Raw genomic sequence first — 27,554 nt, 5'->3', positions numbered from 1 at the left:
AATGAGCTGAGAGAGAAAGGGTCCATGTCTGTGATCATATAGTCTACTGTACTGTGGCCAAGAGGTGAGCAGTAGGTGAATCTCCCCAAAGAGTCCCCCCGTAACCTACCATTGACAAAGTACAGACCCAGGCTTCTACAGAGCTGCAAAAGATCCCTTCCGTTTTTGTTGACGGTGCTGTCACTGTTGTTTCTATGGGGGAGATTAAGATAGTTAGAAACAGTATGGCCTGTAATAAAGCTGTCCCCTCGTGTGCTCGTTAGATCAGGTAGTGTTCCTGTGCGCGCATTTGTGTCCCCACAGATGAGCACATTTCCCTGGGCCTGGAAATGGCACGTCTCTTCCTCGAGGGTGGGGAAGATCTCCTCTGAGTAATATGGGGATTCTGAGGGGGGGATATATATTGCGCAAAGGAACACATCTTTTCCTGTCAGTACAAGTTCTTTTTTTAGTTTTAACCAAATGTGGTATTTGCCAATTTTGAGGGGATCAATTAGATTTTGTAGTTCAGATTTGTACCAAATGATCAATCCTCCAGAGTCTCTGCCTCTATTGACAGAGCTGTGTTTCTGTGATGGCACAATGACCTCTCTGTAGCCTGTGGGACAGTGAGTGACAACGTCAGCCTTACACCATGTCTCCTGCAGAATGATGACGTCAACATCTTTCAGATTTTTGTTGAACTCCAGTGCTAAACTCTTCAGACCAAAGGTTGATGAGTTTAGACCCTGAATGTTCCACATGCTAACTGATAGTGATTTCATGTTGCAAAAAGAAAGAGTAGCAGTCAGAAATACAGTAACGATTAACTAATAACTAATAAGTTGTTAAGAGCGAGATAAACAGGATATCAGCTAACATTTATTCTGTTATTCTGTTAAATATTCCTATTCATTGAACAAGTAAATTCTAGTACAATAGGTGTGTGTGTGTGTGTGTGTGTGTGTGTGGTGTGTGTGTGTATGCGTCCGTGTGTGTTTAGTGCAGTTTAGTGCAGATGTATTGGAGGAGCTGTTTAATCTCACTTAATCCTACAGGGTTCTCCTGTCCTCTGACGACCTCCGCGTAGCTGCGCTGGTCCTGCTGTTGGGCCCTGTGAGGTGGAGGGGGGCCAGGTCTGGGCTGTGGGACTTCCTCTCTGGTCTGGTAGGGGTGGTGGTCTGGTGCGGGATAATAGGCTGGGCCCGGTCTGGTCTGGCTAAGCCGATGGAAGTGGTGATGCTCTGGGGGTGGGTGGGGCCTGTGGGGTGCACTGGGTCTGGTGTGGCGTTGAAGGGGCCTGGGGCTCCTTGGTGGTGCAGTGGTCTGGTAGGGGTCTCTGGGTGCTCCTCTGTCCAGTACAGCATGGGGTGTTTGTCTACCAAGTGCTACGTCCTTTAGGGACTTGGCAAACATCCCTACTGTCTGCTTCCTCAGGTGGGAGTGGTCGTGTAGATGCTCTGGGGTGATTGTTGGGTGGTGAGCAATGTGTATGTTCGGGAGTAGGCCACACCCTCTGGTGATGTCAGCGTTGGCTTTCTGGATGGTACGGGGATGAAAGTCTTTGCGGGGGCAGCAGAGTGGAGATGGTGATGTGGGAGTTGGGGAACCACTCAGAGGCCCTCTCTGCTACTCTGTTGACCAGGCTGCCTACTCTCTCCTGCTCCTCTCGCAGGTTGTTGGTGCCGGTGTGAATAATAATGTGGCCTGGTGTGCCAAAGTCAGGCTGGGACAGGATGTGGAGTGCATCTTGTGTTTTTGGGCACCATATTTTGCGCACCTTGTGTTGGGGGAAGAGTTTATCTTCTTGAATGAATTTCCCATTTGAGTCAATGAGGATGGCCACCTCAGTGGGTTTTACCAGATTGGTGCGTTTTCGGTCTGGGGCTGGAGTAGACAGGGCCTGTGTACATGGAGGGGTGTGTGGGGGTGTGTCAGGGGGGGCCAGAGAGCTTCTCTCTGTAGTAGTTGTCTCTATGTGGGCCTCTTTGTTGACTGGGGGTGTGGGTAAAGTGTTGTCGGTATGGGGGGGGATTGTGGGTAAAGGTGGGTCAGTGGGGTTGTTAGGGGTGGTGAGGGGCTGCAGCTTCTCTCTGGGAGTCTCTACAGTCTGTTCTCTCTGCTGTAGCACCCTCTTGATGACAGACAACTCCTTTGCCATCTCCTCCTTTACCTGCACTAGCTCTCTCCTCATGGTGGCCTTTACCTCCTCAAGCGCTGTGGTAAGGCTCTCTCTCAGCTCCTGGACAGAGTTCTTCAGCTGGGTCCTGCACTGGTTGATCTGGTCCTGTAGAAGCTCTGTGTCTGGGCTGGGGGTGGTGTAGCTGGGGGGCTGCTCCTTCAGCTCAGTAACCCATACCTCTAACAGAGCCAGCCTGTCTCTCAACAGGCTGATGGTAGTGTGGTCTTGGCTCTGGTGGTTGTAGGCAGGCAGGGGGGAGGATAGTCCTGCTGTTGGGGTGCCTGAGGTGAGGGGAGAGGTCGGGGTGCTGTCCTTGTCTTTTTTACTTTCTGCTATCTTCATTAGGGTGGGGAAGTCCTGCACAACAGAGCTGAGTGCAGCCTCACTGCCCTGGACCATGATAGTGCCGTTCTGATACATGTTTACCGTCAGAAACCTGTTTTCCTGGTCCTTATCGCTGTCCTCAAAAATGTGGATTTGTCTTCCCTTGCAGATGCCTTTCTTCGTGGTGTAGCTGAAATGGCTAGTTACAGCTGTATGCCAGGCAGTAGTGTGGTCTGTGTAAAATAGCAGGTTTGTAACAGTCCCGTTTTGTGAGCAGTCGGCAAACAAAGTTTCTGGGTTCTCCCTCAGAATTCGGTGTTTAAAGTTGATTCTTCCCTTCTCTGATTTTATTTCTGCTGGGTATTCAAAAAACAACGGAGAAAGTCTCTCAGTCTCTGCCGTTACTATCGATGCTAGCGCTGCCTCAGTGGCCATGTTGCTATGGTTACCACCAGTAAACGGTTAGAGCTAGACGGTGAGCTAGCTGACAGATTTGAATTTGGCTAGCTACCACGATGAAGATTGGTCTTTTTACTCACTCTCTGTCAATCTTTTCCTCCTGTTTTGATCTTCAGTTGTACAATTAGATTACCTATACATTTTTTGCTAATTTAGTCGTGTCAATCTCGCTCTTAACAACCAAAAAGTTATAACAAGTCAGGAGCTGTTCTTCTGCATGACTTCTCAATGTAACTAACATCTCTCTCTCTCTCTCTCTCTCTCTCTCTCTCTCTCTCTCTCTCTCTCTCTCTCTCTCTCTCTCTCTCTCTCTCTCTCTCTCTCTCTCTCTCTCTCTCTCTCTCTCTCTCTCTCTCTCTCTCTCTCTCTCTCTCTCTCTCTCTCTCTCTCCAGTTTGCACACAGCTCCTGGTGTCCAGGCCAGATGAAGAGAACATCAGCTCCTATATGCAGCTCATTGACAAGTGCCTTCTGCACGAGGTACACACATACAGAGAGAGAGCATACTTTTCTTTATACAGTTCTTCAGACCTGTATTTATACAATTAGAGCAGCAATTGTTATCTACATTTCAAGGGGAAACTGACTCTGCCTTTGTGTGTGTGTTCCTTGCCTCACAGTATTTTAGACATGTATTACATTCTGTATCAGCTCAAGTGTGAAAGCTGGAAATTGGAAAATGTAAAAAATACACGGAACAAAAATGTAAACGCAACATGCAACCATTTCAACGCTTTTACTGTGTTACAGTTCATATAAGGAAATCAGTCAATTGAAATAAATTAATTAGGCCCTAATCTATGGATTTCACATGACTGGGCAGGGGCACAGCCATGGGTGGGCCTGGGAGGGCATAGACCCACCCACTGGGGAGCCAGGCCCAGACAATCAGAATGAGTTTTTCTTCACAAAAGGGCTTTATTTACAGACAGAAATACTCTTCAGTTTCATCAGCTGTGCGGGTGACTGGTCTCATACGATCGCAGGTGAAGAAGCCGGATGTGGAGGTCCTGGGCTGGCGTGATTACATGTGGTCTGCGGTTATGAGGCCGGTTGGACGTACTGTCAAATTCTCTAAAACGACTTATGGTAGAGAAATTAACATTAAAATCTCTGGCAACAGCTCTGGTGGACATTCCTGCAGTCAGCATGCCAATTGTACGCTCCCTCAACTTGAGACATCTGTGGCATTGTGTTGTGTGACAAAACTGCACATTTTAGAGTGGCCTTTTATTGTCACCATAAGTCGTTTGTGCTGTGTAATGATCATGCTGTTTAATCAGCTTCTTGATATGCCACACCTGTCAAGTGGATGGATTGTCTTGGCTAAGGAGAAATGCTCACTAACAGGGATGTAAACAAATTTGTGCCCACATTTTAGAGAAATTAACTTTGTGTGTGCGGAAAATTTCTGGGATATTTTATTTCAGCTCATGGGACAAACACTACATGTTGCGTTTTTATATTTTTGTTCAGTATATTTCTAGTGTAGTGGGGCCATACATTTTTTTAAATAAACGAACAAAGCTGAACTGCAAAACCCTAAGTCATGGTCCCTCTCCTACTATTTGGCCCTGCAACCTCTCCTTTCCCCTCTCCTCCCTCAGGCGTTCACTGAGACACAGAAGAAGCGGCTGTTGTCATGGAAACAGCAGGTGCAGAAGCTGTTCCGCTCGTTCCCCAGGAAGACTCTCCTGGACATGGCGGGCTACCGGGCGCAGAGGAGGTAGATTAGACCCTACACACACACACACACACACACACACACAAATGGATACACATAGACAGAGATATGTATATACACTACCGTTCAAAAGTTTGGGGTCGTGGTTTTCTTTCAAAAACAACGACCCCAGTTTATTTTGTCCATTAAAACAACATCAAATTGATCAGAAATACAGTGTAGACATTGTTAATGTTGTAAATGACTATTGTAGCTGGAAACAGCAGATTTTTTATGGAATATCTACACTGGCGTACAGAGGCCCATTATCAGCAACCATCACTCCTGTGTCCCAATGGCACGTTGTGTTAGATAATCCAAGTTTATAATTTTAAAAGGCTAATTGATCATTAGAAAACCCTTTTGCAATCATGTTAGCACAGATGAAAACTGTCGTCCTGATTTTAAAGAAGCAATAAAACTGGCCTTCTTTAGACTAGTTGAGTATCTGGAGCATCAGCATTTATGGGTTCAATTACAGGCTCAAAATGGCCAGAAATAAAGAACTTTCTTCTGAAACTCGTCAGTCTATTCTTGTTCTGAGAAATGAAGGCTATTCTATGCGAGAAATTGCCAAGAAACTGAAGATCTGGTACAACGCTGTGTACTACTCCCTTCACAGAACAGCGCAAACTGGCTCTAACCAGAATAGAAAGAGAAGTGGGAGGCCCCGGTGCACAGCTGAGCAAGAGGACAAGTGCATTAGTGTCTAGTTTGAGACTGGCAGCTTCATTAAATAGTACCCGCAAAACACCAGTCTCAAAGTCAACAGTGAAGGGGCGACTCCGGGATGCTGGCCTTCTAGACAGAGTTACAAAGAAAAAGCCATGTCTCAGACTGGCCAATAAAAAGAAAAGATTAAGATGGGCAAAAGAACACAGACACTGGACAGAGGAACTCTGCCTAGAAAGCATCCCGGAGTCTCCTCTTCACTTTTGAACGGTAGTGTATATTCAAAAGAAGTATGTGAACCCTTTGGAATTACCTGGATTTCTGCATAAATTGGTTTTCAAATTTTTCTTGTCTATATTGAATACATAATTTAAACATTCATAGTGTAGGTTGGAAAAAGTATGTGAACCCCTAGTCTAATGACTTCTCCAAAAGCTAATTGAGTCAGGAGTCAACTAACCTGGAGTCCAATCAATGAGATGAGAATGGAGATGTTGGTTAGAGCTGCCCTGCCCTATAAAAACACTCACATAATTTGAGTTTTCTATTCACAAGAAGCATTGCCTGATGTGAATCATGCCTCGGACAAAAGAGATCTCAGAAGAATTGTTGACTTGCATAAAGCTGGAAAGGGTTACAGAATTATCTCGAAAAGCCTTGATGTTCATCAGTCCACGGTAAGACAAATGGTTTTTAAATGGAGAAAGTTCAGCACTGTTGCTACTCTCCCTAGGAGTGGCCGTCCTACGAAGATGCCTGAAAGACCACAGCGCAGAATGTTCAATGAGGTTAAGAAGAATCCTAGAGTGTCAGCTAAAGATTTACAGAAATCTCTGGAACATGCTAACATCTCTGTCTACGATACATAAAACACTAAACAAGAATGCTGTTCATGGGAGGACATCACGGAAGAAGCCACTGCTGTCAACAAAAGAAACATTGCTGCATGTATGAAGTTTGCAAAAGAGCACCAGGATGTTCCACAGCGCTACAGGCAAAATATTCTGTGGACAGATGAAACTACAGTTGAGTTGATTGGAAGGAACACACAACACTATGTGTGGAGAAAAAAGGCACAGCACACCAACATCAAAACCTCATCCCAACTGTAATGTATGGTGGAGGGAGCATCCTGGTTTGGGCTGCTTTGCTGCCTCAGGGCCTGGACAACTTGCTATCATCGACGGAAAAATGAATTCCCAAGTTTATCAAGACATTTTTCAGGAGAATGTAAGGCTCTCTGTCCTCCAATTGAAGCTCAAGAGAAGTTTGGTGATGCAACAGGACAATGACCCCAAACACAGAAGTAAATCAACAAAAGAATGGATTCAAAATAAGAAAATATGCCTTCTGGAGTGGCCCAGTCAGAGTCCTGACCTAAACCCGATTTCAGATGCTGTGGCATGACCTTGAGTGGTTCACACCAGACATCACATGAATATTGCTGAACTGAAACAGTTTGGTAAAGAGGAATTGTCCAAAATTCCTCCTACCCATTGTGCACATTGTTTTTTTTTTTTTGTTTTTTTTATTTTTTTTGTTGTTTTTTTTGGTTATTGCTGCCAAAGGAGGGACAAGCAGTTATAAATCCAAGGATTCACATACTTTTTCCACCCTGCACTGTGAATGTTTACACGGTGTGTTCAATACAGTCATGAAAACGTCTAATTGTTTGTTATTAGTTTAAGCAGACTGTGTGTGTCTATTGTTGTGACTTAGATGAAGATCAGATCAAATTTTATTACCAACTGATGCAGAAATCCAGGTAATTCCAAAGGGTTCACATACTTTTTCTGTATAATGATGCACACACACACACACACACACAGAGACGTACTAACCTCTCCTCCTGCTCTTGACACCATCTGTTCTGTCTCACCCACGTCTGACTTATTTATTTTTTTCCTCTCTAGCCATTCTGGATGTTTGTTTATGTTTTCAGCGTCACTTTTTATTACCAACACTTATTGTTATCGCCACCACCAATTTGTACTTAACGACTTCCTCGGCTAAATGTTTAAAATGTCAAATAATGTAGCTACGGAGCCTGTTCTCGAGTGGCAATACTCCCCCTGTTCTTGACACATGTACAACTCCACTCCGGAGATCGGGGTTCCCTGCGACCACGCTTTCTCCAACTTTCCCATCTCCTCAGTCAATCAAATGTATTTTATAAAGTCCCTTTTAAACTAGCAGTTGTCACAAAGTGATTTACCTCCTTTTATTTCTTTCAAAAAAAATGATGATCCAAGTGCTGTTTCTCTCTCCTTGCAGCAGCAGCAGTAGCCGGGGCTTCGGCCAGTCCAACTCTCTCCCCACGGCGGGCTGCGTGGGGGGCAGCAGTAGCATGTCGGCCCGCCGGAGCCTGCGCCAGTTCCAGATGCCATCACGGAGCCTGCCCGGCGCCAGGCTTGGCCTGCTGGGCACCGCCGGCCTCCTGGGACCCACGCCGCGCAGCGCCAGCAGCACCCCTACCGGTCTCAAGCAGGGACGACAGGTGGGGACACTTCTGACTGTAAACTTCTCCTAGGCACTTAGCCACTACCCCTAGCCTAGGCAATTGATGTAGAGTTCTTCTTTTGTGATGTTATATTGCAGAGTCTCCCTTTTAGGCAGGGACGGCATATGAGGACGCCCCAATCTAACCTTATCTTAGCCCTTAGCATCTAGCCCCTGCCCACATCGGCGTCCTCAACTCAAATATTTTCTCAAGTCTCCGATTAACATTAATGTGTAGTGTCTAAAGTCTGAGTTAACCTCACATATCCAGATTTTGGCCATTAATTTAGATCTGAAAGGATTTTTAAGGTGATGTTATATTGCTGAATAAGCCTACCTTTTTAATGGGAGGACATCCCTATCAGCTTCAATCACAATTTGGTTCACTACAGCAGTGGAAAATGGGTAGTGATACAAAGGGTACTGGTACAAAGGGGATCTACATGGAGAAACAACAACATTATTGTATTCTCACACTGAAGGGGTGCTGCGTATATGCCAATATACAGCGGGAGAAAGGAAAAAGGGAGAAAACCACTACTTGGTCAAGTGTCTAGATTCTGGAATCATCCCATCACGCAGAGAAATAATCAGACTCCTAACAATACCCTCTTTCAGATCTGTCCTGAACTATCCTTCCCTGTGAATTACATAGTTGTAAAGACAGTCATAGAAACAAATACAACCATAAGGGGGAAAATGCAACAGCGGAGGGAAAGAAAGGCAGTGTCAGTGGCGCGTCGGGTGAAGTGGCTGGAACTTGTAGGCGGATCACGCATTCCACAGACCCTACATCACTAGTGCTCATTGGAACAGTTCTCCACTCCACAGCAGGGATAACCTGGCACACGTCTGCTATGCTCCCATTCTGCATTTCTTTATGCATCCTTACAATGGGAGGAAATTCCAAACCGCTTCCGCCACAGTCCGCACACTTTCTCCGTCCGACCATTTTTTGGGACGAAATCGAAAGGTATGGAACGTGTGCATTAAAAGAAAGGAGGTCGAAGGGGGAGAGAGAGAGACCAGGGTGAGTCATTGTTAGGGCGGTGGTGGTGTAGGGGGAGGGGTGACGGAGAGGGAGGAGAAGGGGAGAGAGCAAGTGAGCTAGTCAGAGGCAGTGAGAACAGTGCACAGGCATTTCCTGTTTTTCCCTGGCTCTCTGTATGGGAGGGCCGGGAAAGGGGGACAGCGAGACAGACTGAGAGAGTGGGGGGAGAGAGAGTGGGGCGAGTGCTGGAGGGGAGTAGAGGGAGAGCGAAAGAAGGTTGAATGTATAATAGGCAGGTTACAGAGAGGAATCCGCACGGCTAAAGTGTCAGTAGTTTGAGGTTAAACGGGGGGAGAGAAACAGAGGGGAGGAGAGAGGGAGAACAAGAAAAGGTTGACTTTATAACGGCTCAGTAGTTATAGGCTAGAGTGGAAACACCTGGTGTGCCCTCCCCTAGTTTTTACACACTTTTATAAAGCCACCCCTGGGTGTGCATTTCGTTATGTGATAGTCCTAATCAATACAATTTTGAGGAAATTAATGCGAGTCCATTTTGATCAGAGCGTAACCAAAATGTACATTGCTCATGATTTGAAATTGTAAACCAAAAGGTCGGACTATTGGCCTATAAGTCATTCTGAAGTATTGTGAAATGTCATTTTTAAATATAAATTCAATTGCACTTATTGAGTGAGGTGCTCTCAGTAGTTTGTCTAATGTAGGGATCTCAAACTGCAATTTGAAGGGGCCAAGGTGGGAGGTGGGTATTTCAAGTATCGCCAACAATGTGCAGAACTGTATATCATTATATTACTTTGGCGTCATAGGGATATTAACATATTTCCCAACATTGTCTGTTAGTGGTTAGATTTGTTGCACCCGTTATTGGAATTGTGCCAGTTTAGATGGTCTAATGATCCAAAGATGTATGGCCTCCTAGTGAGGACAAAACTTTGAAAAGTCGTGGTTTCAATATCTTTTCAAAAAAAAAAAAAACTTTTCAACCAAGCATGTCTTTTAAGCATCTTGTGCTCACAGGGCTGTCAGTCTGTTGTGGCTGTCTGTGTGACTATCAGTTTGTCCAACAGGGTCTTTGGTTCGCCAACCCCGGGGGCAGTAACAGCATGCCCAGCCGAACCCACAGCTCAGTGCAGAGGACCCGCTCCCTGCCTGTCCACACCACGCCACACACCATGGTCATGTTTCAGCAGTCTGGTAAGAAATCACACACACACGCGCACACACTCAGTTACAAGATACATACACGTGCGCACACCCACTTTGTCACACATTATTCTACTGTACAAGGTAGCCCTTTCTATCTTTCCGTTCCTCTCTTTCTTTATCTTAGCCTCTTTCTCTTTTCCTCTTTTTTTTCTTTCCCTCTCTCTCCTTTTTGTATTGCCATCTCTCAATCTCAGCAGTCTAGCATCCTCAGTACTACCTTCCTCTTTGTTAGCCTGGAGACAGATGCTGTAATGCCACAGGGCACCACACACACTGCTCTCATCTGCATACCAATGCAGCACAACAGCCTTAGGTAAAGATCCCATTCAAGTCCAATGTTCTGCTCTGTAATGGCTGGATCCTTAATTCTATTTTCACGCTGTAGCTGCTGGGATAAACTGGACATCAATGTGACAGCGGGGATTTCCTCCTCCGGCCTGTCTTTCATAGGGAACCAAAGTGTATTCCCCCCTTTTTTAGAATGGAGAGGAAGGAGGAGGGAGGGCAGTTTCAGGGAGATAGAGGGAATGCAGCCGTATGTGAGGAAGGGAAGGGGGGAAGAGTCAGTGGACTGTTACAATGAGCCTCTTTGTGCTGGGTGGCTGGGCAGCCCTGGCACCCTTTCCCTGCCTTTCTCTCTTTCCCTCCTTCGTTCTCTCCCTCCCTTCTACAGCTCTGCGGAGTCATACACACTGCACATGCACTCGGGGGTGGCTGGAGTTGGAGCCGGGCCAGAGTATGTAGCTGCCTGGAAAGCTAGGCCTGGACTCGCCCTCTCTCAATCTGTCTCTCTCGCTCTCCCCTATTTCTCAAACTGACGCTAGACAGATTAAATGATTGATTAAAACGGAGACTATACAGGGAGAATGATGGGATGAAGTAAGGGGAGTGAGTGTGCGTGCGTGGAGGGGCCAGGATTTGAGGCCTAAAAATAGCCAGTGGCTGACTGTTCTGTCTGTCCAGCCAGTGTGACGGCAAGTGCATAACTCAGCTCTTCTCTCTACCCACAAGGGATTTTCACAGCCGCCCGGGCCGCGTTGACTCCGCTTAAGGCAGGCAGGAGCAGCTTAAGGCTAGCCGATGGCCTAGATATCCCCTCGTGATGGCTAGCTAAGGAGCTCACAGCTGAGCTGAGGGGGCAGCTAGGCTAACAAGTTAGCAACTTGTCTCAGACAATCGCTTCTACGTTTTTTTGGAGGGGTGGGTGAGTTTATGGGTCCCCCTTGTGGCGGAACGGGTGACTTTGAACTTGAGAAGTACACACACACACACCTCACTCACACACACGCAACAAACCACCCCAATTTGAGTAACCCAAGTGACTGGGTATTGTATTTAATGGGTGTAATGTGGAGACAGTTGGTTAATTGGCGGTGTAGTGTAATCAGATTAAGCACGGCACACGCGGTGTGGTTGAATGGAGGTCATTGTTACGACGCCCGCCCCGCACGCCCTGGGATTTGGAGCCCATGATAATTCATTCCTTTGTCTGCTGCCATTTCGGTGTGGTGATGTTAGGAAAGGTTAAAGAATTTGGATTGACACATTTTGATGAACTTCATTTCAACTCTTTTTCGTGCTCAATGGGAATAGTAGACTCTGTGGTATTGTGTGGTCTGTGAAGAAATGCATCATTCTTTTGATTGTAAAGTCTTTGAGCCATTTTCACAGTGGTTGTGTTGATGTTGGAACGTTCTGGGGTCTTTAGCTGGCTTTTTATGTACGGGTATACACACATTTATCATACTCTTTCAGTTGTTTGTTTAGCTGTTAGCACTTTCACAGTGGTTGTGGGTACGTTGTTGTAACATTGTGGTGGTGTTCTCCAGGTAGTTGGTTGTGTGTACGTTGTAACATTGTGGTGGTGTTCTCCAGGTAGTTGGTTGTGGTTACGTTGTTGTAACATTGTGGTGGTGTTCTCCAGGTAGTTGGTTGTGGTTACGTTGTTGTAACATTGTGGTGGTGTTCTCCAGGTAGTTGGTTGTGGTTACGTTGTTGTAACATTGTGGTGGTGTTCTCCAGGTAGTTGGTTGTGGGCATGTTGTTGTAACATTGTGGTGGTGTTCTCCAGGTAGTTGGTTGTGGTTACGTTGCTGTAACATTGTGGTGGTGTTCTCCAGGGAGTTGGTTGTGGGCACGTTGTTGTAACATTGTGGTGGTGTTCTCCAGGTAGTTAGTTGTGTGTACGTTGTAACATTGTGTTGTTCTCCTGGTAGTTGGTTGTGGATACGTTGTTGTAATGTCGCAGTGCTGTCCTGGTAGTTAGTCGTGTGTACGTTGTTGTAACATTGTGGTGTTGGTCTCCAGGTAGTTGGTTGCTGGTACGTTGTTATGTTGCAGTGCTGTCCTGGTAGTTAGTTGTCTGTATGTTGTTGTAGTGTTGTTCTCCGAGTAGTTGGTTGTGTACGTTGTAACATTGTGGTGGTGTTCTCCAGGTAGTTGGTTGTGTGTACATTGTTGTAATTTTGCAGTGTTGTTCTCCTGGTAGTTAGTTGTGTGTACATTGATGTAATGTTGCAGAGTTATCCTGGTAGTTAGTTGTGTGTACATTGATGTAATTTTGCAGTGTTGTTCTCCTGGTAGTTAGTTGTGTGTACATTGATGTAATGTTGCAGAGTTCTCCTGGTAGTTAGTTGTGTGTACATTGATGTAATTTTGCAGTGTTGTTCTCCGGGTAGTTGGTTGTGTGTATGTTGTTGTAACATTGTGGTGGTGTTCTCCAGATCTCCAAGTGCCAGTGACGGAACCAGACATCAACAACCGGCTGGAGTCTCTGTGTTTGAGTATGACAGAGCATGCCCTGGGAGGTAGGAGCACCACAACCATCCATGAACACACACATACGAATTCACACACACCAGTTAATACTGGACTTCTTAGTCAATACACACATGCACACAGTACTGTATCTAATGTACCACTTGGTTTAATCACACGTGCGCACACGCACAGAGAAATAAACTTGTACACATGCTCGCTCGCTCTCTCTCTCTCTCTCTCTCTCTCTCTCACACACACACAAAACCTTTGCCCTCAGAACAGCCTTAATTCGTCGGGGCATGGACTTTACAAGGTGTCAAAAGCATTCCACAGGGATGCTGGTTCATGTTGAGGCCAATGCTTCCCACAGTTGTCAAGTTGGCTGGATGTTCTTTGGGTGGTGGACAATTCTTGATACACACGGGAAACTGTTGAGCATGAAAAATCCAGCAGCGGTGCAGTTCTTGTTACAAACACGCATGGCACCTACTACCATACCTTGCTCAAAGGCACTTAAATATTTTGTCTTGCCCATTCACCCTCTGAATGGCACACATATACAATCCATGTCTCATTTGTCTCAAGGCTTAAAAATCCTTATTTGACCTGTCTGCTTCCCTTCATCTGCACTGATTGAAGTGGATTTAACAAGTGACATCAATAAGGGATCATACCTTTTTACCTGGATTCACCTGGTCAGCCTATGTCATAGAAAGAGCACGTGTTCTTAATGTTTTGTATAATCAGTGTATACACTTGCAAATAAACAGACAAAAGGTGTGTCAACTTTGGAATACCCTCTATACACGCACAAACAAACAGACAAAAGGAGTGTCAACTTTTGGAATTCCCTCTACCCAGAAACTGTTAAACCTCTTCATTTGTTGCCTAAAATGTCATACCCAAATCTAACTGCCTGTAGCCCAGGCCCTGAAGCAAGGATATGCATATTCTTGATACCATTTGAAAGGCAACACTTTGAAGTTTGTGGAAATGTTAAATTAATGTAGGATAATATAACACATTAGATCTGGTAAAAGATAATACAAAGAAAAAAACATGTGTTTAATAACAAACCATTTTTGAAATGCAAGAGAAAGGCCAATATATATGACTTAGGAATCTAGGGGCAATTTAGATTCTGGCCACTAGATGGCAGCAGTGTATGCAACGTTTTAGACTGAGCCAATTGACCATTGCATTTCTGTTCAAAATTTTGTATCAAGACTGCCCAAATGTGCCTAATTGGTTTACTAATAACTGTTCACGTTCATAACTGTACACTCTCCTCAAACAACTTCATGGTGTTCTTTCACTGTTAATAGCTACTGTAAATTGGACAGTGCAGGTAGATTAACAATAATTTAAGTTTCTGCCAATATCAGATATGTCTATGTCCTGGGAAATTTTCTTGTTACTTACAACCTCATGCTAATCGCATTAGCCTATGTTAGCTCAACCGTCCCCCGGGAGACCCACTGATCCTGTAGAGGTTTTAAAGAGAAAAATAAGTTACGGGTGAGTCAGTTGCCAAGTCATCGGGAACATTCATATGTGTTGTCAGAATGCAACCGTAATACAAATGAAGCCAGCAACATACAGTGAATACATCCAGAGTCTCAACACCCCAAAGATGATGACTTGCCTGTAGCCAGTCCTGGGTTCATATACTATTTGAAATCATTTCAAATGCTTTAGCTGTGCTTGATTGAACCTGCAATAGAACAGGCCCTCCAGGAAGGATAAGGCAATTGCTCAAAGTATTTTAAATATTTCAAATAGTATTTAAGCCCATGTTTGGCTGTAGCTAGGGTGTGACTCCACAATTAATCCACACGTAGTGCGAGGATAGGAGGGTGGAGTGGACAGGAGAGGAAGGGAGATGGATAATCGCAGTAACCATTCCCATGTGAAGTGGAGTTTAGTTTTAAATAAAGGGGCTGTTTCCTCTCTCCCCGGCCTCGCCAGCACAGAGGCAGAGACAGTGGCCCTCAGTGCTCGGCGCAGAGCTAGGGTGGACAAGCGCCGCTTTGTGTAGGTGGACAAACACACACACACACACACACACACATACATACATACGCACACCCACCCACACACACAGGGCCAGAGCAGAGGTGGTTAGCTGAGGAGTGCCAGTCCCAGACTGGACCCTTCCTCTCTTACTGTACCCCTCTGCTCTCTCTCTCACTCTCTCACTCTCTCACTCACTCACTCACTCACTCACTCACTCACTCACTCACAAACTGAATCCACAGAATATAAATTAGAATGAATGGAATACCACCGTGCCCTTATTTACAAATTGAGTAAATACTGTCCAATAGAAATCTGTCAGCTCTAAAAATGACCAAACTCTCTTTTCTTTTAACCAATTTCACAGAAAGCTGCCAAGTCATTTCCCTAATATTGACATGCTTCCAGACGTTACCCTGTTAGGCAGTTCTATAGATCTGAAAAGATTGGATATCCATTATGGTGAACATTTCATCAAGCCTATGACAGGGAAAGGTGGCATTATTAGCATATTGCTAATTGCCTACTTCAGTCCTTTTTCCAGATCTCTGAAAGTGCCCCAGGGGGGTAAGGGTTAGGGGTTGGTGCATTTTTAACATGGGCCTACATAAGATTCTTATGGAACCCTATTCCATTTATAGTCCACAACTTTTGACCAGTGCCGATAGAGCTCTGGTCAAAGGTATTGCACTATATAGTGAATAGGGTGCCATTTGGAATGTCATGAGACCTTCGACCACACACAGGAACTCCAATAATAGTAAATCGTTCTATGAAACCCCTTGTATGTAATGCACCCTGGTCCATAGGACAGGCTCATTGTCCACCCTCCCTCCCAGAAGCCTGCAGGGGATGAGTGAGCCAAGCCTATGAGTTCGTAGCTTCAACCCCGCAGCACACACCATTTGATTAATGGACTGCTGAATGTAGATTTTTTTATTTTTTTTTGCTCTTCAGTATTATGTCTATCTCTAAGTTACCCAGGAAAGGGCTGAAAATGGCCCATAATAATATATGTAGCCTTAGAAATAAGGTTTGTGAAATCAACAACTTGCTAACATCAGATAACATATATTCGCCTTTTCTGAGACTCACGTAGATTATTCATTTGATACAGCAGTGCAATATTACGATATAACATCTATAGAAGAGACATAAATGCTTATGAGGGAGGTGTTGCTGTATATATTCAGAGCCATATCCCTGTAATGCTTAGAGAAGATCTTATTTCAAGTGTTATTGAATTGTTGTGGTTGCAGGTTTACTTGGCACATCTAAACCTTTTCTTTTGGGGTGTTGCTATAGGCCACCAAGTGATAAGTCAGTATCTAAATAATAAACTCAGCAACAAAAAGAAACATCCCTTTTTCAGGACCCTGTCTTTCAAAGATAATTCGTAAAAATCCAAATAACTTCACAGATCTTCATTGTAAAAGGTTAAACTTTGTTTCCCATGCTTGTTCAATGAACCATAAAGAATTAATGAACTTCCACCTGTGGAACGGTCGTTAAGACACTAACAGCTTACAGACGGTAGGCAATTAAGGTCACAGTTATGAAAACTTAGGACACTAAAGAGGCCTTTCTACTGACTCTGAAAAACACCAAAGGGTCCCTGCGCCCAGGGTCCCTGCTCATCTACGTGAACGTGCCTTAGGCATGCTGCAAGGAGGCATGATGACTGCAGATGTGGCCAGGGCAATAAATTGCAATGTCCGTACTGTGAGACGCCTAAGACAGGGAGACAGGACGGACAGCTGATCTTCCTCGCAGTGGCAGACCACGTGTAACAACACCTGCGGGACAGGTACAGGATGCCAACATCAACTGCCCAAGTTACACCAGGAACGCAGAATCCCTCCATCAGTGCTCATACTGTCTGCTGAGAGAGGCTGGACTGAGGGCTTGTAGGCCTGTTGTAAGGCAGGTCCTCACCAGACATCACCGGTAACAACGTCGTCTATGGGCACAAACCCACCGTCGCTGGAACAGACAGGACTGGCAAAAAGTGCTCTTCACTGACGAGTCGTGGTTTTGTCTCACCAGGGGTGATGGTCGGATTTGCGTTTATCGTCCAAGAAATGAGCGTTACACCGAGGCGTGGCTAATATGTCTGGCTGCACATCTGACTGGCTTACTTACTGCAAATTGAGAAATTATGTGACTAAACTCAACAAAAACAAGAAGAAAATGTATTATGAAGCCAAGATCAATGATATAAAAACTTGAGTAGTTTAAATGGAATTATGGGCAGAAAGACATTCAACTCCATCTTTCATCAAATCAGATTGCTTATTCATCACAAAATCATTTGATGTTGCCAATTATTTTAATGATTGCCCGCTTTGCCAATGAAGTAAACTTAGGCAGGAAATGCCAACAACAAACATGCAATGCTTTTCTTTCATTATTTGTAAGTTTGAATATTATAAAGTTAGTGGGAGAGGTGGAAAAATTATTATCGATCAATAATGACAAACCTGGCATTGACAACTTAGATGCAAAGCTACTGAGGATTGTAGCTGACACTATAGCCACTCCTATCTGTCATATCTTTAATCTGAGCCTAGAGGAAAGTCTTTGTCCTCAGGCCTGGAGGGAAGACAAAGTTATTCCGCTACCCAAGAGTAGTAAAGTGGCCTTTACTGGTTCTAACAGCAGACCTATCCGCTTGCTGCCAGCTCTTAGCAAACTGTTGTGAAAAAATGTGTTTGACCAAATACAATTCTATTTCTCTGTAAACAAATTAACAGACTTTCAGCATGCTTATAGAGAAGGGCACTCAACATGTACTGCACTGACACAAATTACTGATGATTGGTTGAAAGAAATTGATAATAAGAAGATTGTGGGAGCTGTACTGTTAGATTTCAGTGCAGCCTTTGATATTATTGACCATAACCTGTTGAAAAAACTTGTTATGGCTTTTCAACCTCTCTGCCATATTGTGGATTTAGAACTGTCTATCTAATATAACTCAAAGGGTTTTGTTTAATGGTAGCTTTTCTAATGTCAAACCTGTAAAGTGCGGTGTACCGCAGGACAGCGCTCTAGGCCCTCTACTCTTTTCTATTTTTACCAATGACCTGCCACTGGCATTAAACACAGCATGTGTGTCCATGTATGCTGATGATTCAACCATATACGCATCAGCAACCACAGCTAATGCAGTCACTGAAACCCCTAACAAAGAGTTGCAGTCTGTTTTGGAATGGGTGGCCAGTAATAAACTGGTCTTGAACATCTCTAAAACTGAGAGTATTGTATTTGGTACAAATGTATTCCTTAAGTTCTAGACCTCAGCTGAATCTGGTAATGAATGGTGTGGCTGTTGAACAAGTTGAGGAGACTAAATTACTTGGCGTTACCTTAGATTGTAAACTGTCATGGTCAAAACATATAGATTCAATGGTTGTAAAGATGGGGAGAGGTCTGGCCGTAATAAAGAGATGCTCTGCTTTTTTGACACCACACTCCAAAAAGCAAGTTCTGCAGACTCTAGTTTTAGTCGTGTGGTCCAGTGCTGCAAGGAAAGACCTAGTTAAGCTGCAGCTGGCCCATAACAGCACGTTCTGCTCTTCATTGTAATCAGAGGACTGATATAAATACTATGCATGCCAGTCTTTCTTGGCTACGAGTTGAGGAGAGACTGACTGCATCACTTCTTTTTATAAAAACATTAAATCCCAAATAGTTTGCATAGTCAACTTACACACAGCTCTGACACACACACTTATCCCACCAGACATGCCACCAGGGTACTTTTCAGTCCCCAAATCCAGAACATGTTCAAGAAAGCGTACAGTATTATATAGAGCCCTTATTGCATGGAACTTCCTTCCATCTCATTTTGTTCAAATAAACAGCAAACCTGGTTTCAAAAAACAGATAAAGCAACACCTCACGGCACAACGCCTCTCCTCTATTTGACCTAGATAGTTTGTGTGTATGCATTGATATGTAGGCTACGTGTGCCTTTTTAAAAAATGTATGTAGTTCTGTCCTTGAGCTGTTTGTCTGTTGATGTTCTGTATTGTGTTTTGTGTGGACCCCAGGAAGAGTAGCTGCTGCTTTTGCTGCTTTTGCAATAAAATACCAAAATATCAATACATAGGATTTATATAGCTTGTTTCTAAGGTCCGAAGACACCTAAGTCCATAGGGCTCCGGTCAAAGGTAGTGCACTATGTATGGAATAGGGTGCCATTTAGGACATAACCCGGGTCCTCTTTGTTTCTTCTTCTAGGCCAGATGCAACAGTTGTTATTTGTTTTGAAACATTCCATCTGTATTTGTCCAGTTGTTATTCTTATTCCTATCTGATGGTTTGTCCTATGTCCCTCCCTTCTGTGTGTCTAGATGGAGTCGACCGCACATCCACCATCTGAGATTAGGACCTGAAGGAGACCCGGGGACATCTGGTCCCACACACTCACCCCACATATATATATACACACACACACACACACACCCCACAGCCAATGGGAGAGGTCAACCGGGGGTGGATTGCTGGGCTACAAATCATGCCACGGCGAGCCAATCCGCAAAAACTGCTAACAAACGGCTAACGCAGCAGCACATTGGCATGTTACCATCACAACAAAACATGTCTACGCCCCCAGAACACTCATAAGTACCTGGGCTTCAGTGGTGTATGAGAAATACAGTGCAGACTCCTTTCCCCATCCAGTATAACTACCCACAACAGTGCTCGAGGAGTGCCCTCTGCTGGGCTGGGGGAGATATAGCAGCTCTGGGGGTCAGCATCGGCCAACAACCGATTGGCAGACCCTGGGCCCAGTTGAAGGGGGAGTGGAGCATTATGGGTACTGTAGTACATCATGCTATTAGAGTCAAGACTGTAGACTTCCCTTCTCCGCCCCCAGTCCCGGTTACAGACCAGTAAGAGTTCCCACACCAGTCAGCATTTCTACCGGTTGTACCATATGACGTCTCACTGAGCCAAAAACAAACACAAGACAAGTAAGTAAATAAACAAAGTGGGACACATTGTGAGAGAAGCCTCGGCATTCATCTCACTGTTTGGGAGAGTTTTAGGGAGGATGTTTTTCAAAAGACCCCTATGCTCTGTATAGGTGACAGAAAAAAAGCATTTTTACATGTATGTATTGTTTACATAAGATGCTACTATGGTACCGAATCATTTATACATTTCAGCTATGAATGTTCTCTTATATTTTATTTTTTTAAATAATTTTTGGGAAAGTAGTGGCATACTAGTCACTTAATAGACTAGCGTCTCACAGTAGCTATCATAGTTTACAACCAACTTTATCATTGTTTTTTTTTGCTTTTTCTTTCTTTCTTTCGCTTCCCAGCAGCCAAGCTGTGTGAAAATGAAAACGCTAATAGGAAAGAGGGATGCAGTGGAAGTGTGTAGAAGGAAAAACAGAGAAATGAGAAGAGATGGGAGGAGGGGAAATGAAAGTGGGGAGACAGGATGGTCTGTGCCAAGTGATTTAGAAGGAGAAGAGGATGTTAGTGGTGGATCCATGTCAGAGGCAGGGACTTTGATTTGAAACAAGAGAGGAAAATTGTGTAGTAGTAGCGTTGTGGTGAAGTTCTGGGTAAATGTTATAGACAGGCCAATATATATAATCTTTTTTAGAGTTCTTTAATCTTTGTCCCTGCAGACTATGCATTGAAAGTTTATGCTGTTAATTTGCTTGGGCTGTCTGGATGTGGGAGTGAGGTTCCTTTAACTGGTGCACAACGTTGTGTGACCTATTCTCTAATTAGGGCTAGTCAGTGTGGGTCAGGAGTATTTTCAATGTGTCTCATTGTGAAATAGAATGAGGATTACATGTGTGTTTTCAGTCCAGGGTAGGTACTATAGCGTTGTATGCTATATGCTCTCATTTTACTAGGAAGTAAGAGATGGTCAAAGATGTTCTGAATCAAGGAGAAAAGACGTACACAGGGGACAGGAGAATCAGGAAGTAGCTTTGGCGGATGTAAACGGGAAGGTTGCTGAGGAGGTTTCCTTTCCCTCAAGCAGCATAGAAACGTCAATCCATGAAGGGTTTAAAACTAGTTTAAATCCCCGAGATTACTCTCTTTTTAGTACTTAACTCCACCTAGTGGCCAAACGCAGTTAGACAGCCAGGCACTTGGAATTAGGCTTTTTGTACTTCAATTTCTTGTTCGTTTTTTTGTCTTAATATTTATCCTTGGTTCATTGTTGTCTGCATGACATGCTATAAGGGTAGGTTCATGGTAAAATAAGCTCTTTAAAGCTGAGTTAGGCTCTGTTATTAGCCACTGTATCACTGTCATACTGTAAGTGGGTGTTTTGTGCATGGAAGATCACGCTAATGTATTGTGCCTGAATGGGCATCCTGATTTGGTGTGGTGTTTTGTGAGGGTTATTGTGCAACTTTTTGGGTTAGTTTATTTTTGAATTGTTGTCTCTTTTTCTTGTTCTGCACTTGGTGTTGTGATATTTTACTACAGCTAATCCATCAATAACAATGCCAATAGGTGCAGCAATAGAAATGGCAAGTATGTGCAATAAACATTCATCAGTGGGGAGAGGAAAGGTTAAGAGTTTTTTGCAGTTCAGAAAAAGGGACTTGACTTATATTGTGGAGGTGAACTTGTAGTGAGATGAAACCAGCTTCATGCCAAATGCACCGTTGCTCGGCGATGGAGGACGAGAACACCCCTTCCTCTGCCACAGTAACTACAGCCCACTCCCAAGTGCGCATTGAACTGAAGCTCTCAGACTGAGCCATCTTGTCATAAAGTAGGGGTGACCCCAGTCAAACCTCAAACCTTTAACCTGTTATTGTCAAAATGTCACTGATGCTTGTAGTGATGTTTCATAGTCAGTCAAACGTCACTGCTTCAGGAAGTGCGCTCACTAAAAACGCATGGCCTTAACTGGGACAGTGACAGGAAAATTGCATAAAGCATGAATTGGCACGGACCCTTTTGTGGCATGGTTTGGGAAATATTTAGTGGCAGCATTACAGTATTGGTACACTGATGCAACATGCATCAGTGGATATACAGTACATGGTAGTTAGATCCACTTGTCACTGCCATATGAATTGATACAATTAGCAGATTCAAATTATTTATTCTTCTTTTTTTTCCATTGTTGCAGAGGTGATTTATTGTATTCATTTAGATGTATTATTTAAAGTACCATATGTATTAACTTGCTATGGCTGGTGACCATAAGTACATCTCAAATATTAACATAGTTATTTTTGTTTTGAACTACAGTATAATCGCACATTTTTATATTTAATAGTGGAGTAGAGGGACACTGTGTTTTGTTTGGATTTGTTTTTTTCTTCTGACTGACGGTTTGGGAAGGTTTGTTATCCTAGTTGGCCAAATGTCTGAACGTGGCCACCAGCAGAACAAACAGGATAGGGGGCGATGACCCTTTTGAAACATTGCCAAATAGAACAGACCACGGTAACCCTTGATAGACTGAGATGGAGAGTCATCTGGGATTATTTCTGTGGGATAAGGCCCGTTACTACTTTGTTACACTTCGGCTATGAGCATCAGAGGTCCAGGGATAGCCCTTTGGGAATGGGCAACCAATGCTTACCAAGCTAACCACCATCTGCATGGCTAGTGATGACATCACAGTGGATGGCTAAGATTTTAGCCTATCCAAAAGACTGGCAACAACTGCAGGGCAGAGGGTAGTGCATTCTAGGGTGGGACTTACACACTCACTACTGCCCATGAGGTTATGTGTGTGTGAATGTAGTGTACACTACAGTATGTGCCTATGAGAGAGTGATGGAGCAGAGGCAGTAAACAGAAGAGTTGTGAATGTCATTGATATATTACTGCAACAGTGTGTGTGAAGTAGCCAGATGAGGAGTGGATCGGACTTTGACTCCTCCGGAAGCTCTTCACCTTGTGTAACACAAAAAAAGTTTTTTTTTAATTTGTATTTTCCAAAGTGCATCCAACCCCTATGTGGCTGGGATGAGAGAGATCCGCTGTACACACTGCAGTATTAACAGTTAGATGATATTCCAAATATATTATTATTTAATTTAATGGGGGGTTTTTTACTGAGATTTTTGTTGGTCATAGATACTCTGCACATTAGTCATATCGCATCATTATTTTTGTAAACTCGAAAGCATCCATACTGTAACAAAAGTTATACAGCTTTACTGTGCTGTTTGTTTTGTTTTTGTTATCAAAGAGCCGATGTCCTGTATTGACTGCAGGCTTACAAATATATTTGAAAAAATAATATCCTATGTTTAAGAAAAAAACTCAAAAGCTCCCCCCCCCAAAAAAAGGTAATTTATATTATAGAAATGCACGAGGCTGGGAAGTCATATTTAAAATAACAAATGGCAGTGCCTTTTTTTTTTACTTGAGGCATTTACCCAAAATGTAAATGACTGTAATAATAATACTAGAAGCAACCCAGATAGAGGTGTGTTGACAGTAAAAATGGTGGCATCCTCCAAACTGCATACTAGGTCCTCTAGGACATTTTTTAAAATGTATCTTTTGGCGTCACGTTGTAGACAAAAACAATATGGAACACTTCTTTCTGGCCTCGTGTTGTCAGTGTATTTTTTTGTTTCTGTAGGTACTTTTCAATGCTGATATGAAGTTAGGAATTATACCTGTCTGTACAACAAACAGATGTATAGGTTTTGTGTGTGTTTGCACGTGTCTTGCTGTAACTGTAAAACACTTATTCTCAAATGTACCAGAAATGCTGCGACTTGGCATGGCCCAATCAAAAGAAGGCTGTTTTTCTTCCTTTGTTTAGTCATCGGAGGATGACTGCCTCTCAGCTGTATGTGTGTGTGTTATACAGTATCAAGGGATTGTATGGTCACTATGCCCACAGTTCAGTAACACGTGAGGGCTGACGTTCAGTTCAGAGAAACCTGAGGTCGACTGTACACTACATAGAGCAGTATTACAACCACTCTCTGTAGAGTCAGCCATTTAGAACTGGGCCAGTATTTACAAAGAGTCTGAGTAGTAGTGCTTTTTACATGCCTTCTGCTTTTTACATGCCATAATGATTACAATTATATGGATAGGGGGGACCTGATCCCAGAGTTACTTTTTTAATTCGGGCCCTGACGCCATGTGGTTATAACACAGACAAAAAGCCTGTCTCAGGTTCTGTGTTCCTGTAGATACTTGCCTCGGGCAGGGTTTGGGTTTGGCTTGTGAGAGGAAGTGTGGATGCTCATCTGTTCTAAATGGATCTATGGAGACTCCTCTGTGTAAATGTATGTATTTTTGTCTATGAGAGATTGTGGTTGCTATCTATTCAGAATGGAAGAGCTGCGAGTGAGTGAAAGATACTGAATGAATCGACTGAATGCTTTGTTTTGTGGAGTCTGTGTTCAAATGCTTGACATCTTTGTTATAACCACAGACAAAAAAATGTATTAAAGAATAACTTTTAAAATTGTCTGTGGATAAAAAAAAGTTTTAAAAAATTTGAAAGAAAGGGTCATGTCTTGTATTCTGGGAGGCCACACCATAGCAGGAGATGATTCTACTGGCTACTCCTCCAAAAAGCACACCAATCAGAGGAGCTGAAGCACTTTCATAAAACCTGTTGCCAAGAGGTGGGCTACAGTCAAGGAGGGTACTGCCATGTTTAACAAGACCAGCTAAAAAAGCTGTCAACCCCCCCATTTTGTAACTCCAAAGCAAGTGCACACAATGTGAGGTCCGGCCACCTGACAACCTGCTCGCTCGACCCTCTCCTCCCTTCCTCAGACCATCTCTGGAGACCATCTCACTTCCCTCAACTCATCCCTGAGCACTGGCTACGTTCCCTCTGACTTCAAAGTTGCCAGAGTCGCTCCCCTCCTCAAGAAACCAACACTCGACGACTCTGACATCAGAAATTACAGACCGGTATCCCTTCTTTTCTTTCCAAAACACTTGAGCGTGCTGTTTCTGACCAACTCTCTCGCTATCTCTCAGAACCATCTTCTTGACCCTAACCAGTCAGGCTTCAAGACGGGTCACTGCTCTTCTCTGTGTCACGGAGGCTCTCCACACTGCCAAAGCTGACTCTCTCCTCTGTTCTCATCCTCCTAGATCAATCTGCTGCCTTCAACACTGTGAACCATCACATCCTCCTCTCCACCCTCTCAGGGCTGGGTGTCTCAGCCTCTGCACTCTTGGATTGCATCCAATCTGGCAGGCCGCTCCTGCCAGGCATTGTGGAGAGGATCTGTGTCTGCACCACGTACTGTACTCACAACTGGTGTCCCCCAGGGCTCGGTTCTAGGCCCTTCTCTCTATACACGAAGCGACTCTGCTCAGTCATATCCCCACCAGGTCTCTCTCATGATTGCTATGCGGATGAGACTCAACTACTTCTCTCCTTCCCCCATTCTGTCACCCACGTGGCGACACTCATCTCTGCTTGCCTGGCAGATATCTCAGCTTGGATGTCGGCCCACCACCTCAAGCTCAGCCTCGACAAGACGGAGCTGCTCTTCTGCCTGGGCAAGGCCTGCCCGCTCAAAGACCTCTCCATCATTGTTGACAACTCCAGTGTCCCCCTCCCAGAGTACGAGGAACCTTGGCTTGACCCTGGACAACAGCCCAGTCCAAGCTCTTCTGTCCTGTCACCAGCTTCCCCCTGAAGCTAGGACAGCAGTCCCTGCCCATAATCTGAAAGCATCTGAAATAATCCCACAGCATCCCCTTCTCACCCTGATCCCTCACTAAATAAATAATGCCTAACACTCTGCTTTTCTTTTCTTTACCCCTTACTAGCTCAGACTTTGATAGCTATTTTGAGGAAAATGTACTTACTGTGATATGTGGTTGTTCCACCTAACTATGTTAAGATGAATACACTAAGTCACTCTGGATAAGGGTGTCTGCTAAATGACAAATGTAGATCTGGGTGTCCTCAATACTTTGTTTATAACCAAGTGGGAAGGTGGTAATTACCAGTTGTGAATACCGGTTTGAACTGGGAAATACCATCCAACATGGAGGTCAAAGGAAGGCAAGTGATTGTTTTGCTCTTTTGCCCATATCCAGAGCTGCTTTCACTTAAATCAAAAGGAAGATAAACAGAATCAATTTTGTATCAATAATTTGTATTTTGTTCTTATCATAAACAACTGCTGAAGCTGCTGCCATCTGCTTTCTTCTTGTTGACAATTGAGAGGTGCAAGTGAGCATGGGGATGATAGACAAGTTTATCACTAGTAATTACCAGTTGGAGGGGTGCTCAAGTGGATTTTTCCCAGTCTTATGCTGGTATACGGTGCCAACATTCTGTGATCAATCGGGAATTTTAAATAATCTACACTTAAGTGTGGGCACAATCAGAAAGTAGAGCAGGATATATGTTAGTGCCAGGTATAAACAGGCTTTACAAAGAAGAGCACAATAGCCAGGTTCATAGTTCTTACATACATATTTAATTTTCTTTGTTTAAAACACGTTCAAATGACCACAGTAAGAAGTGTGACTTAAATGACAGTGGTGAAGGAGCCTGAAGAACAGGTCCTCCTAAAGAAGGCCACAGAGACAATGTAGGAGCTGTCTGACTTTTGCACGCATCTTCTCCCACCCCTGACAGATACAACCCCAATGGCCAAATCAGACTGGTTAAAACCTACCCATTTCAGAGTATTATATATTTCCAATAAATGTACAACTATAAAGCTTGCTACTATTCCTATTTATCATAACGTTTCCATCCACAGTTTGAGAGTAAAGTCATATTGTATGAAAATAAATCACAACAGGTGTGATGGAAAGTATCGGTAGAAATGTCGAAAATCTGTTCCGACGTGGTGGGATAATTTTTGTCGAAAATAAATATACGGCAAATGCGGTGGGAAGCCTTTATGTGCAAATATATTTTAATAAACCATATCGAAGTAAACTTGAGTCATGTGATGACATTATCTGTTGTACTACGACATGGAAAAACATTTGAGTTTATAGGCAGATTAAATCGTTTTGATGAACTTTCATGATGGTTAAGTGATGGACGGTGATGAGCTTCATGCACATGTCCGCAAGTTTTATTTGAATGCTGGCTACATGAACAAAACTTTGGCTGCCAATTAACAAATAAAAATGCTATTGCTCTCATCCATATTTCATATAACCTACCCTGTACAAGTTGTCAGCGAACTGTTCCAGACCAGAGAGCATGCCAGTGTTGCCAACACATTTTCAGGGTAAATTGCTGGAGGCGGGTTGATTTGTTGCTAAAAGTTGCTAAATGACGTTGTGATGTCATTGCGTGATAACGTACAACTGCGTCATTACGTATAATCCACAATAACGTTACGCAAAAAATATGATTTGACATTTGTTCAGCTACAGACTCCCGCTATTTTCTGTACTTCTGGCTGTTCAATTTTGATTGAGACATGTTGATTGATGTTGTACGTTATTTTCAAGATCAAACATTCGTGACCAACTATATTCATTGGGTTTGGCTCGTTGAACCCGTACTACTGCTGCTGCAGTCAGCCAACAATGATTTGCAATTTGCTGAAATTGCTGCTGGCCTGCTGCTGCCTGTGCACGAGCTGAGCGCCTGTTGCTGACGTCACTCACAATGCACTTTTGCAGCCAGGCATGTGTGTTGTGACTAAGTGTGACAGAGAAAATCGTTTTTGTGTCATTTAGAGGGAAAATGCGTGCATTTTAGCGTTTGAGTCACTTTTCAAAAGTTACTAAAAGTTCCAAA

General features: G+C 43.8%; 1 protein-coding gene across 4 annotated transcripts in view; it reads left to right on the top strand.

The window, feature by feature from the left end:
- Nucleotides 1–26,730, top strand: part of samd4a (sterile alpha motif domain containing 4A) — a 98,944-nt gene extending 72,214 nt beyond the window's left edge. For 3 of the 4 annotated variants that reach the window (XM_029729349.1, XM_029729352.1, XM_029729350.1), the window contains 6 exons: nucleotides 3,338–3,423; nucleotides 4,551–4,669; nucleotides 7,613–7,835; nucleotides 9,917–10,043; nucleotides 12,779–12,862; nucleotides 19,190–26,730. In XM_029729349.1, coding sequence (XP_029585209.1) covers nucleotides 3,338–3,423; nucleotides 4,551–4,669; nucleotides 7,613–7,835; nucleotides 9,917–10,043; nucleotides 12,779–12,862; nucleotides 19,190–19,218 — 668 coding nt within the window. In that variant the 3' untranslated portion in view covers nucleotides 19,219–26,730. The remainder of the gene's footprint in view (nucleotides 1–3,337; nucleotides 3,424–4,550; nucleotides 4,670–7,612; nucleotides 7,836–9,916; nucleotides 10,044–12,778; nucleotides 12,863–19,189) is intronic. The other variant, XM_029729351.1, reaches the window with a different exon arrangement.
- The last annotated feature ends 824 nt before the right edge of the window (nucleotides 26,731–27,554 follow it).

Source organism: Salmo trutta, chromosome 33, assembly GCF_901001165.1.
Source record: "Salmo trutta chromosome 33, fSalTru1.1, whole genome shotgun sequence".
NCBI lineage: Eukaryota > Metazoa > Chordata > Actinopteri > Salmoniformes > Salmonidae > Salmo > Salmo trutta.
The sequence above is the reverse complement of the archived record's forward strand: the minus strand, read 5'-3'. Positions and strand labels throughout refer to the sequence as shown.